This window comes from Mesocricetus auratus, unplaced genomic scaffold (assembly GCF_017639785.1).
Source record: "Mesocricetus auratus isolate SY011 unplaced genomic scaffold, BCM_Maur_2.0 Super-Scaffold_100025, whole genome shotgun sequence".
NCBI lineage: Eukaryota > Metazoa > Chordata > Mammalia > Rodentia > Cricetidae > Mesocricetus > Mesocricetus auratus.
The window spans coordinates 19,947,516-19,961,386 of record NW_024429206.1 but is presented as its reverse complement, the minus strand read 5'-3'; the positions used below and the strand labels follow the sequence as shown (position 1 = coordinate 19,961,386).

The following is a 13,871-nucleotide window of genomic DNA, read 5'->3' as shown; positions in this document are numbered from 1 at the left end:
CCTGGCAACTTATTTTATTTATGTACGTATGCATATGAAGGTCAGAGGGCAACCTTGGTGCTCTTCCTCAGCAGCCATTCACTGTGGGCTTTTTGCCTGTGTTTTGATTTTTGAGACTGTTCTCACTAGCCCTGATTAGCCTAGAACGTTACGTAGACCAGGCTGGCCTCTAATTCGGAGATCCGCCTGCCTCTGCCTCCTGAGTGCTGGGAGTAAAGGCTTTTAACCCCAAACCCAGCCCATTTACCTGATTTCATGAGACATTCTCACTGGTCTGGATTTTGCTGACTGGACCAAACTGGAGAGACAGTGAGCCCCAGCCTGTACCTGCCTCCCTGTGCTAGAATTCAGGGCCTGGCTTTCTCACCCAAGCCCTCATGCTGTACAACAAACTGTACTGAGTTATCACCCTAGTGTAGCTTAGAATGACCTTGAACTGGAGATACTCTTCCTTCCACCCCGAGTGAAGAGTAAAGTATAAGTAAACTATGCAGAGATAAGAAGTATAAATAAGTCATTTAATCTGTAGTGGCTGATAAGCTTCAAGTTTGAAAGATTTCCTTTAGATTTGCAGGATCACATACACACCCCTAGTGTGTTCACCAGCCTAGTGAACATTTCTCATTTTAAATCTACACACACATACACTAGTGTATTTACCAGCCCAGTGAATTTGCTCATTTTAAACCTTCACACACACAGTATGTTCATCAGCCTATTAAACATTGTTCATTTTACCCCCCCCCACATCCTAGTGTGTTCACCAGCCTAGTGAACACTGCTCAATTTAAATCTTCAAACACACACATACATCCTAGTGAGTTCACCAGCCCACTGAACACTGTGCTCATTTTAAACCTTCTGCTAGCTCTACAGGGGGCCAGGAGGAAGTTCAGCATGTAGGGCAGACATGAGCAGGAGGGAATGAAAACCTGCACACCCACCTCGACCGCCGTACTGTCCGGTAGGCACTGGGCAGAGAGTGCTTGGCTTTTGAGTGGGATCTAGACCTGGGCTTGGAAGACGAGTGGTACTTGGGGGAGCGGGATCTCGTTCGAGATCGTTTTTTGTGCTTCTTCTTCTTCTTCTCTCTCTCTTCTTCTCTCGGTGGGTCTCTGCATCTGCTGGAAGGCCTTTCTGGAGGCTTCACCTCTAACATGGGCAGAGTTCTGCCTCCAACCAGCAGAGGACAGGGCATGACACTTGTTTCCTGGAAACGTAAGTGAGTATGCGGATGAAATCATGAAATACAACACTTCAAATATAGATACCTTGGTAGTACCTATAAAACCCACCCCCTTGTGGTTGAAGCATGAGGCTGAGATAGGAAAACTGCTTTGAGTTTGAGGTCAGCTTAGGCTACAAAATTAATTCTAGAGTAGAATTAATTTTACAGTGAGATCCTGTCTCAAAAGACAGACAAACCTCTCTGGCCTTTCAGGAGAAATACAGTTAACTAGTCATCAAATGGTACACATGGAAAATTTCTCATTTTGTGCCTGGAGGATTTAGTAGTAAAGTTTATTAACAAATTCAAGGTAGACGCTCTGTGTGGCCAGCCTCCAATACTGCCCCAGATATCTGGGTACCCTGGAATGGGATGAGGACAGAAATGGTGTGCATGCGCTTTTGTAAACCTGTAACTGTGGGAAGGAGGGCCCTGCCTTCCTGCATCACTTGGGTCCACTCTGGCAGTTGATTAGCATCCTGCACATGATTCTTACACAACTGTTAGCTCACAATGAAAAGCTCGCCAGTGGATTGAACTGAGGCCAGATGGCTACCTGCAGTTATCAGACATGAGGGAGTTCTCTCAGTTTTTCCTTGAGCTCACTACTGCTTAGGTAACTATGTTTAACCACAGACAGGATTACCATCACTAATGCAATATTCTCAGCTACTGAATAGACTGATTAAAAATTTAGTGTACTGTTAATCTCTTTCTTCTTTTAGATAGTCTCACCTATGTAGCCCTGGCTAGCCTGGAACTCACAGAAATATGCCCGGGTGCTGGGATTAAAGGCAAATCTCTGAGTTCCACCATATCTATCCAATAATATTTTTATATGTCAATGAGTACATTTTAAGAGATCACTTAAAATCACACCTAGATATGTAAAATCATCTCTAATGTCCAAAGGCAGGCTAAAGAGACGGCTTAGTGGTTAAGAGGGCTTGCTGCTTCTGCAGAGGACCCAGGTTCAATTCCTAGCACCCACATCAGACAGCTCACAATCAGCTATACCTCAAACTCCAAGGAATCTGACATCATCTTCTGGATACCCTCACATTTATCTAAAGACCAATGGCACTGGGCAGACCAGCATGCAAAAAAGGATACGTCCACGTGAGTGGTGGAATGCTACCCTATGGGCACCTGCCTATCCTGAGGAGCTAGCTGAGTTAGGCTCTGATAGATCTAGTAGTACCAGCTGTGACCTTATCGCATATCCTTTAGGGCTCGTAAGCACTCTGGTCTAGTCTATGCGGCTAATTGGGTAAAATGTGCTAACATCTGCAGGTGACTATCGTTTAGAAACTGTCAATTTATTACAAGTCTTTTTGTTTCAAAGCAATCAGACACTTATCACCATCTACTCCTTACACCCTTTCTGTTAAAGCAGCTCTGTTGAGATAATGTTTATGGGCACACACAACAGATGCTTACAGAGTCCAGAAGAGGACATCAGATCCTCTGGCAAGAGTTTGTATATAGGTGGTTTGCTTGCACACAGATGTATCTGTGGGGGCTAGAAGAGGGTGTTAAGAGCTACTGAAAACTGGAGTTATGGATGGCTGTGAAACACCATATAGGTCCTGGGAATCAAACCCAGGTTCTCTGGAAGAACAATCATGGCTCTTAGCTGGTAATCCAGCCTCTGAGAAAGGCTTTTAAATAACCATTTTTAGCTGCTCTTAAGAAACAGAGTCACACTTTCTGACAACTGACTGTGGGTCTGCACTCCAGCTGTGTCATACTTCAAGCCTCAAAACATTTGTTATACTGCTAGCCTTCTTACTTAGAAAACTTATTATTTCTAAAATGTTCTCGAACTCCTCTGTGAATTCCCAGATACCCATGAAGTATATTTTAACCTCTCCCTGCAAAAAAACTCTTGAAAGTTACCTGCTATCAAGAGTCTAGAAGATCCAGGGTTGAGGACACAGCTCAGGGCAGAGTACTTACCTGCTACACATTTGGCCCTGGGCTCCTTGACCAGGTCTAGACCGACACGACCAGAATTTTCACTGAATGACACGCTGCTGCCGCCAACAGCGTTTACTAAGGGTTCCTGGTACCTCCCAAGGTACCATGTGATGTTCCTGTTCAAGGCCACCACTTAGGAAGGAGCTGCCTGGGGTCTCTATGAGCTCAGGCCTCCCACACAGCAGTGCTCTACCACAGCACTACACACCCAGGAAGACAAGGGTGGCTGCAGTTTACCCCTTTCCCCCGCTAATTACAGCACAATGCAGACACAGGAGCGGCACTGAGATCTCTGCCCTGGTGTAAGCTCAGCCATGTGGCTACGGATTACTGAGGCCCTGCATGGGGAGCCATGAGCTGTGCTTCCTGATCAGTATCTATGGCTGTGTTCTGAGACTGCAGCCTGGCTTTGGTATGTTTATAGGTAACTGTCTGTCAAGGAATCTCTTTGCACAGACTCAAAGCTGTCAGCAAAGCCATGACTCTATGCTAGACGCAGTGCTGGACTGCTGGCATCTGACTGAGGCTGGGGCTCCATGGCCAGAGTGGCCCAGAATCTATTTCCATCTCCTCCAAACCCAAGCATGCCACCAGGACTCCCTTCGACATACCTCTACACTGAAAGCACTCTCCTCCAGTTTTCCCACTTCTGCTTCTGGAAGAGGATTTTTTAAGGTTTGTAAAAACAGAGCTGCTTTCCTTTTACGTTCGGCCTGAAGCTGCTTCTCCTTTGATTCCTTGGACGCCTGGGCCAGCTTTTCCCGGGCAGCAGCGGCAAGGCGGTCCTCCAGCTTTTGTTTTGCTAAAGAAAACAAGAAAGATAGAGTCTACAACAAGCAGTGTTTTATTTCTAATTTTTACAGGCACCTTCTGACACACAACACTGCCATCTCATACTAACCTCAGGGCAGGTAGACACCTGGGACAAACCAAAATTTGGATGTAATAAACTTATGGCTTTTGGGAAATGTACACTTTACTCTCAAAGGCAGAAAGGCTGAAGGGGTTCTATAATGGTAGAAGTTGGGGCTGGATATTGGGAACTGCCGAATAGAATGACTCTCATACACAGGTGTCCCAAACACTCTAAGTGTTTGGATGAATGACGCCCTGTGGGAAGTGTTAGTTCAGAGGGCATGACAAAATGCTGAGCTCACACATAGAAAGTGCAAACTCGAACACACAAATGACTGTAAATGCACTGAGGAGAGCAAGTGTGGGCCTACGCCATGCTCTCCCCTGAAAGACACTGGCTCCAAGAGCATTCTTTAATCAGTGTTGTACGGTCTGTTCATGCATACCCAGAAAACGCATTCCAAGATAACTAGTTAGAATAGGTAAAGCATAAATGTGTTTTCTAAGTAACTACTTCATGGTGGAATAGGACTTATTTTGGAGGTGCAGATATCCCGAAAATGCTGAGGGAAATCCAGCCTCAGCCCATGTCCCCCACATGCCATTGGCCACGCTGTGACCCATGAGGATGAGCCAAGGCTGAGAAATCAGTTCTGGCAGGCATCGTCTTAAAGGGCTGATGGTTCTGCTGAGAGACATTCCTACAAAAGGGCCTCTCCCAGTTTGATGCATTAACTGGAGCTGGGAGTCCAGGCCTGGTGTCTCACCCCGGGGCTGTCGTCCAAGTACAAAGTGCGTCTCCATTAGAGCCGCCCACTTAGCGCATTAGGCTGCTCTGAGTACAGATTGCCAAGGGCACTGCATCAAGCTAAGGAGTGCACAGTGCCGCACAGTACTGCACAAGGGCTTTCAGAGCGCTCCTGCGTGGCTCCAGGCTTTGGTTCACCATCTTAGAATCTCTGGCTTAGCACATAAATCTTACATCTGTCTTCCTTCTTTCAAGAACTTTAAAAGCTATCGACAAACCTTGCTTTGCTTCTAGCTCCTCCTGGGTGAGCTGGGGCTTCTTCTCTTCTGCCACCACACAGGGCGGGGCTGCGGCTGGGCTGGGGTTGGCCACGCTACTTGTGCTTTCCTGGCATTCCCTGCTTTCTTCATCTTCTTCACTATCATCGTCCAGCTTGACTCGGTTTTTTTCCAGAGGAAGTAGGTCATTTTCTTTGGCCTTGATGGCAAAGCTTATTGGAGCAAATGAAGCTGTTGGGAAAAGATGAGAACTGTGACACATTTTTAGGCACCAGAGGCAGAATGTGCAGACACTGTCAGAGGCACTACCATGTACAAGTGAAGGCACCGCCAGAGAGAGGAGAGGAGGAGGAGAAGGGAGGGAGGGAGGGAGGGAGCGTGCGTGGTCTGTAGGTGTGGCTGCTGCAGTGTCAAAGGAGTCTTGTCTAAATGTTCTCGGCAAGGCATCAGACTGGGGTATGTGTCTGACCCATGCTTAGGACGGGCAGCATAGTGGTGGTGCCATAGTAGACACACACCAGCTGAACATGGAATGGTCAATTTTTGTCATTTTCCTTTTTGTAAACTTTTAAACATTCCTGTCTTTCGTGTGTGCTTGAGAGTGTGTCATGTGTGCCTGTCAAGGTTAGAAGACAAGTGGGAATCAGCTCTCTCCTTCCACATGGGTTGTGGGCATTAAACTCAGGTTGGCAGAGTGGTGGCAAGTGCCTTTACCCACTGAGTCATCTTGCTAGCCTGCCATTTTCAAAAAATTTTTAAAAGGAATCTGGCATGTAGCTGACTGGTATGCGTAAGTAAGCATGTGACATGGCTCCATTAAGAAACAGTGCCTAGAAAACCTCCAACTACATGAAAAAAAGCCTATTCTTTAAGCAAAATCCAAACCAAAACAAACCCAGAATTCATTCCTTTATTCAGCGAACATGATAAGCACCCTGTTGGACCTCGATCTAGACCTATCACAAACATTTCAAGGTGTTAACAAAAATTTAGGTGATATACCCCCAACCCCTAAGCACTTAAGAAATGCGAAGGTCTTAAAGGAGAAAGTCTTCCTGCTCTATTTGCTCATCGGCACTGAGTCTCTCTTGTTACTCACTAGGCTGAGTGGCTCCTAACAGCCACCCAGATGCAGTAGACACTACAGCCTTCATTCATGACGGGCATCAGGAAGCTACACCGAGGGACATCTCCAGCACACTCTGAATGAGGCGGGCCGTGGGACACACGCAGGTTCTAGCAGGGCTGTGACTTAGTGCGGTGCCCACCCTCAAGTTTCTCAGGCAGGCCACTCGGCCATGTGATGGACTGAGGGTCCCGTTGCCTTACTGCTCTATGCTCCACAGCCTCGTGTGGGCTGAGGAGAATTTATACGTGTGACATACACCCCGTTTACTACCACCCAGGAGCCAGGAGAGCAGACTTCCACGCCACCCCTGCTAAGCAGCAGAGCGCACTTTAAGCTGCTGTGGTGTTGTAATGTGGACTGAGTACTAACCAAAGGCCTCATCTTTCACAGTACAACCAAGATATCTATGCTAGTGGCACGATGATGAAGATCTGCTGCAGCAGATTCTGCGTGGGATCCAAGACAGGGATGGAGATGCAGAACAACGCAGCCCAGAGCCGACTGCTGAAGGTGGTGGTGAGTGCTTGGTGAGGTGATGTGTGTTACTGTGCTATTTGTTGTTTTTGTACATGTCTTAAGGTTCCATAAAAAAAACTTAGGTTTGCCAGGTGGTGGCACTCAGGAGGCAGAGGTTGCTGGATCTCTGTGAGTTTGAGACCAACCTGGTCTACTGAGTGAGTTCCAAGACAACCAGGGCTACACAGAGAAACCCTGTCTCAAAAAAACAACCAAAAAACAAAAACAACCAATGACGACAAAAGGAAAGCTAAGTTGAACAAAACAAATCATTTACTGCCTATAGTAAAATGGTCTCTTTAATAAGCAGAGGGTTAAGGACATTTTAAAATGAGAGAAAACATATAAAATGTTAATGGACTCATGAAGTGAAACTAAAAATACAAGATGATTTAAAAACACCTGTACTGTTTCCAGAAAAGGGAACATCTAGATGACAACGAAAGTATGTGAGCAGTTTTCCACTTAGTCTAGAGAGGCACTCACAGCTGGACACAGAGCCAAAGCACCATTACCCCACATACAAGGAACCTAATTAAAGAGCCATTTAAGCTGCATGTTTAGGTGTTTTGTCTCACTCAGTGTTGAACATGAGATTATCAAGTGCCCATGTGTCCCATGGCACTGATGAGAACCAAGAGGAAGCTTCTTTAGGCTAAGTCAGCCCAGCCAAAGGCCCTGGGAATTCTTGTGGAATATTCTGATTATACAATGGGCACACCACAGCTTGCACTACCACTAACCCTAAGCTCTTTCTCCAGGTGGCCCACACCCTGTGTAAGCCAGCTACATCTGCCCTTCTGCTCTGTGCTCAAGCTAAGATGGACAGCCTTGTCTGCTGCCTGCAGGATCCATTCCTTCTGGGGCATGTGGACCCTCAAGGATAGGTCCAGCAGTGCCGTCTTGAGGCACACCCATGGCCTCACAGCTTCTTTCCACTTCTGGATAACAGCTGCATGTGTATTTACATATATATGTGTGTATTTTGAGATGACCTCTTAGCTATGTGGCCCAGGTTGGTCTTGAACTCCTGAGCCCAAAGGATTCCCCTACCTCAAATTCCTGAGTATCTGGGAATGCAGGTGCCTCACTAGTAGTTATTATCACTAGTCATTATGTTGTTCTTGTGGTGCAATCAAGTTTCAGAAGCACCAACACTCTCTCAGTGCCTTCTCAGACAAGACCCCAGAAGTCTGCTTGCAGACAGGTGATGGTAAGGCCAACCCAGGGCCCTGGAACAAGACCACTGCTCATTCCTGTTACCACTTCAGTACCCAATTGGAATCCATTTAATATTTTAACATCATGCTTCTAAGTGCTGAGGTCTATAGATCGCTGAGCTCTGAGAGCTTCTTAATTCTGACTCCCATAAGTCCTGGAGAAGCTTTACGGACAGAGATGGTCTAGTTCTTGAGGGTAAATTAAGCCAACCTCTAATTGGTTTTGGCTTCTTGCCTGATTCTAGAGGCTGTTCACTAAGCAGTATTTCAAAAAATCTGCCAGACTAAAAATCTGTCGGTTTTCCTTTCTCTTCTTTTCTTGAAGTAATTTTGGCAATTTATGTTCCTTTGAAATGGTATTTTTCAGGGACTTGAGTCCATTTCCATTTAAGGTTATGTACATACTATCCTTGTGTATTTTAAAAAAGATTTACAACTTTGTGTTCATATCTGCATTCTTTTTCTCTTGAGCACACACAACATTTTACTGGTCTTAAAAAAAATTACTTTCTCGGTAATTTCTCCTTTAATTCTTATTCCATTGCTTCTATTTTCCTTTTAAGCATCTTATCGAGTTTTAAGAGGTTCTCACTATCAGGAAGCTTGAACTGGAAATCCTGCTTCAGCTTCTGTGCTATTGGCTGAGCCTCCATCCTCAGCCCTGCTCTTTGCCTCTCTGCCCCACCCCCTCCCGCCATGCCAAGGACTGAACATGCCCAGGTCATCTTGTACAGTACCCCAGCTCACTCCCTAGTTCTCATAGTTTCTTGAAATCAATGTCCATTTAATTTTTGTTTGTTTGTTTACCAACTAACCAGGTAATGCTATTGTCCTTTTTGAAATCGTATCTTACTGCATTTTCACCCCCGGCAGTGTGGGGAATGGAATCCAGGGAAGTGCTCTACTGCTGAGCTATGCCCTAACCGGCTGGTAATAATTCTTAGATGCTCTTCTCACTGTCCTTACTTCTATGGACTCAGGTCTTGAGAGGGAAGCCTGGCTGTTTCTGCCTGGATGAACTTCTTCCACATCTCTCCCTTCCTTTGAGATGTCTGAGAACTTCCCAGGCTGTCTTCTAGTCAGTCTGACCCTGGTGATTTCATCATGCTTAACCCAGCAGTATTCCTGAGCAGTCTTCTGAAGCTGTCAGATTATCAGCAGCCTGTATTTTATAACACCCTCGACTTTTTTGAACATAAAGACCCAAGGATCTGTTCTGACACTTAGGGCTGGAAGCTCAACTGTTGTCTTCTGATTCTCAGCCCCTCAGTAGGGCTGTGCTCTTCTGGCTTGAACCTCAGAGAAGGCCCATCATATCTCTCCCAGGTCTCACTGCAGGAGTACGTCAAACACTATGCATTTCTGTCCTCACATCTCCAGCTTCTCCTACCAGGGTGGGCAGGCTGTCCCTGCAGCCACCCAGGCAAGACCAGTGTCGAGGGTACTTCCTGTGGATGTGCCCGAGCCTGATCCAGCCTCCCAGCTTCTCCTTGCTGGCGGTGGCTCTTCTGGGATCACGTCCTCAGCATCTCTCTTCCCCTTAGAAGTCCCAGGTGGGCATCTCAATTGGGTTTCTAGTGAAGAAGCTGCTGCTCTGCTTGGCTTGTGCCTCTGCTTATTTCATCAAGAGCAGGAGGCAGCCAGTCACCTGACTTTCTAAACAGTGCTTTCCTAGTGATGACCAAATTATTGTGCATCCTCATCCCCTCCCCCAAGAAGGCTGCTCTAGGTCAGGCAAGAGACTGCTGCCTGTGTCTGTCGCCACTCTTCTATCAGGAGCTGCAGGCTTGTGCTTCTTGTACTAGCCACTGGGCTACCAAAGGTCCCCAACTGTCCCTCTGCCTCAATCTCAAAAAGCCAATGCTAAATAAAGCATTCCCCAGGAACCACAGGCCTCAGGGAAAGCAAAGTCCCAGATTCTGGGCAGTACACCTCTCCAGACTGAATCACTAGAGACACCTGCCACCATACCAAAGCAGGGACTTCACTTATCTCTGAACACCCAACATAGCACCCTTTTTTGCAGGCTTTTAGAGCAGGTGAATGACAGCTTCTTCACATTCTACCACAGAGCTCTGCTAACCAGCCTGAAGTAGCCTTTCTTCTGTCTTCTCTACTGCACCAGCCACTTATCTACATGCATTCTGCTAGACTACCTCGTCTAGTCAGGGCCAGGGCAAGGAGACCAAATGTGAGTGAGCGCAGCACTGTCTGACAAGGGTGCTCAAGGGAGCCACTTGGACAAAAAAAGCCAACCTCATCACAATAGTTTACACAGGGACCAGAGCTGGAACCTAGTGGAGAACACCCGCTCAGGTAAGCCCTGGATGCAGTCCCCCGTACCACAAATAACTGAACACTTTCAAAGGTCTGGGGGAGGATGAAATATTACTGGAAAATTTATAAACGTGTCTACTAAATTGCTCAAAATAGTTCAGAAGCTGGCGGATACGTGGACTAGCTTGCATCTACAGGGTTCCAAACACCATGTTTGGAAGCAGGACAAGGTGAGCATGCCTGAATATAGCAGCTCAAGAAGCCAAGCCCAAGGAGCCTCCATGGCTCAGGTACCTAGTCCTGTCCCTCAGGAGGGAAGGAAGTCCATGAGGCTTAGGCTTCACCTGGACAGCGCACCTTTTACCAGCTTCCCGTCCACGGTGCTCTTGCTGGACCCAGCCTCCTTCTTCCCGCTGCCTCTTCCCCCAGTCTCCGCCATACCCTCAGGAGTGCCGTCCTCCCCGGCTTCACTCGACTCTTCAGCAGCAGTTTCTGTGGAAGCCTCTTCAGCTGTTGATGCTACCTGGAAAGAGAGACATCACTATGCACTGATGCACTGTTCTGTGACAGTCACGAAGGTTTGTCAGTATATTCCATAGTAAACACCTATAATCCCAGCACTCAGGAGTTCAAGAGCATCCTAGCCAAAGGGAGTGTGAGGCCAGTCTGGTCTACATGAGTCGCTCCAAAACAAAAACAAACAAACAGAACACACACACATACACACACTTCAAAACAATCTCTCAAACCACCTGAAATAGCATTTTCACATCTCAAGCTCTGACGTGCAGTTTCCTTGAGTGCGTTTGTGTGTGTGTGTGCACTTGCATGCACTTGGCAAATGTTCTACTCTCCTAGGCAAGTGCTCTGTCACTGAGCTATATCCCCAGTTCTACTTGTATTTTTCCTCCCTTCCAGAACTCACAGAGACCCGCCTGCCTCTGCCTCCCGAGTGCTAGGATTAAAGGTGTGCACCACCCACCAACACCCAGCTGCACTCGTATTTTTTTTTTAAACATGACAGACTAAAAAGCTGAAGAAGTACCTTTTCCTTGGAGTCTGGTTACTGAGAATACCTTCGGAATAAAACCCCCCCCCCACTGAGTAACAGAGGAGTGAGCAGCCTCAGTTTCTAGTATTCCCAGTGCAAGAGAACTGTGCAAGGGACTGTGTGCTGTGGCAGCCAGGGTTCAGCTCTACCCCTGGAGGGCATATGCACCATGAGCTGCATTATACAGCAGTCGAAGTAAACTGGACACACCTTAGTACTTGGAAGGTAGAGGCAGGAAGATCAAGAACCGAAGGCTTGATCTTCATGTAGCCTGGGCTACATGAGACCATGTCTCAACTCCCTTCCCCAATACTGTCAAAAGTAGCCTCTGCTACTTGAAGCAAGTGTTTTTTTTTTTTTTTTTTTTTTTGGCTAGGAACATGCTAGACAAGTGGTCACCAAGGCATGAGTGGGTGCTTCAACACATCTAAGACAGACAGCTTTCACCTCTGAAGGGAAAGGTTAGACATAGTGTAGATTTGAGAACAAACAGGAAGTGACGCCTGCACCTATCATCAGGGCTCGTTTCATGCCTTCCCCACCTTCAGTGAATACCTGTGTGCTACTGCCTCCTTCCTTCTGTAGGAAGAACTGCTTCTTAAACTCATAATAGGCGTTGTACTGGTGCCAGGGCTGAAGGAACTCAAATCTGTGAATGGAGAAGGATTCAGAATGACCCACATGCAGGCTTCAGCAGTTCCCACATGACCTGAACTGTCCTAGACATATCAGAGATAGCCGTCATCCCAACACTTTATAGATTTCACATGGTTTCAGTCCTGCTCTATCCATTAACATGTGATCCCGGCAGAGGGCTAACCTGCCCTCCAGGCTCACATCGCAGGTGAAAATGCAGTCCATGTTTTATGGATGCTGTCAGGGGTAGGAGATAAGGACCCTTGAGAAGTGTGAATTCCAGCCTTTCAAGCACAATAAAAACAAAAACCTTCTCCAACTCTAAGTAATTTAATATTATAAACAAAAATACATCTATCAAAGGATACTCCAGGGAAGATGAAAGCACAAAGGAATAGCGACAGGATTTAAAGAATGCTAAATGAAAACCCCAAATCTCATAACCGTGACATGCTTAGACTCTTTTGAGCTTCTTACAATATGGGGGCTTGAGCTCAGAAACTCAAGGATGCCAGGCAAACACTGGCACTGAACCACGCCCAAGCCCAACACTCAAACCCCTTCACCTCACCTCTGATCGTTCTTGGCTCGAACACTGGTTTCAAATTTAAGGCCATTCCTAGCGACGTACTCTGCCAGCTTGTCGATCACAGGCTGGATGTCAGGGGGCGGGGGTATGATGGCCACGGGAGCAAGCGCACTGTGGAGAAGAGTGGGTGAGCAACCCTGAGCTCAGCATGGCTCAGTCCGGCCATGGCAGCTGGAAGGTCCTGTCCGGCTCAGCCATGTAAGAGGAAGACTCTTGGTCTAAAGCAGTGGTTTTCAACCTTCCTAATACTGTAACCCTTTAATACAGTTCCTTATGTGGTGAACCCCCAACTGTAAAATCATTTCATTGCTACTTCATAACTCTAACTTTGCTTGTTATAAATCGTAATGTAAATATCTGATCTGTGACCCCTGTGAAAGGGTTGGTTGAGACCCACAGATAGGGAACTGCTGGTCTAAAGCCAAGAACCTCCTAAGCTAATAAAGCCAGCTCATGAGCACTAAAAGGGTCCAGAACACCGCTGTCAGAGTGACAATGTAAGAGGCTATGCGTAAGACCAACACTGGAGCCTGGGTTACACGGCTAGACTTCATTTCCAAACCAGGACCCAGAGGAGAGTGGGGATTTATTAAAGAATGACGTCAAGTCTCAGAGATAGGTTCATCCTTCCTCCTAATCAGCATTCCCTTTTAACTATGAGCTACTTCTTAGAACAAAACAAAGAAAAGTCAGCTGGGCAGTGGTGGCGCATGCCTTTAATCCCAGTACTCGGGAGGCAGAGGCAGGCGGATCTCTGGGAGTTCGAGGCCAGGCTGGACCGACAGCCTCCAAAACAATACAGAGAAACCCTGTCTCATAAAACCAAAAAAAAAAAAAAAAAAAAAAAAAAGAAAAGAAAAGAAAAGTCATTAAAACAGCTGGCTAGCATGGCTCAGCATCCTTCACTCCATTTACTTTCTCAGCAATATGGCCCTAGATGTCATTCCCCACTTCCTCCCACATGCCAGGCTAGTCGTGATCTGCTTCTGAGTGATAGCACAGCCCACATCTGACTTTCTCAGCATGATTAGAACGAGAGGCTTTAGTCTCTATTAGACCTGAGACACACACAGAGGGCCCTCCATAGGGTGCTGAGCACCCCTGTCCTGCTATCATTGGGTTTTACACTAGATGCCTACTGTGTAACTGGAGATCTTAAGGAGTGGCCAACAGAGCCCTCCCCTCACCAATTGTATGAAACCCTACTAGCTTGACCTGTTCAGCCCTCCCCATGTGAACTCTGCCGAACACTGCCCTGCTGAGGAGTTAACACACTGCACAAGAGCAGCCCAGGATACAGGATGCTGCCCCAAAGCCACATCTACAGGTGGCTAAATTCCACTGCTTAAGAACCATTTTGGGGC

At 46.8% G+C, this 13,871-nt stretch overlaps 1 protein-coding gene across 1 annotated transcript in view; it reads right to left on the bottom strand.

The window, feature by feature from the left end:
• Positions 1-13,871, bottom strand: part of LOC101839321 (splicing factor SWAP) — a 66,537-nt gene that overhangs the window by 15,647 nt on the left and 37,019 nt on the right. Inside the window, 6 exon segments of the mRNA XM_040731081.1 lie at positions 945-1,210; positions 3,820-4,010; positions 5,090-5,320; positions 10,589-10,754; positions 11,838-11,931; positions 12,490-12,618. Coding sequence (XP_040587015.1) covers positions 945-1,210; positions 3,820-4,010; positions 5,090-5,320; positions 10,589-10,754; positions 11,838-11,931; positions 12,490-12,618 — 1,077 coding nt within the window.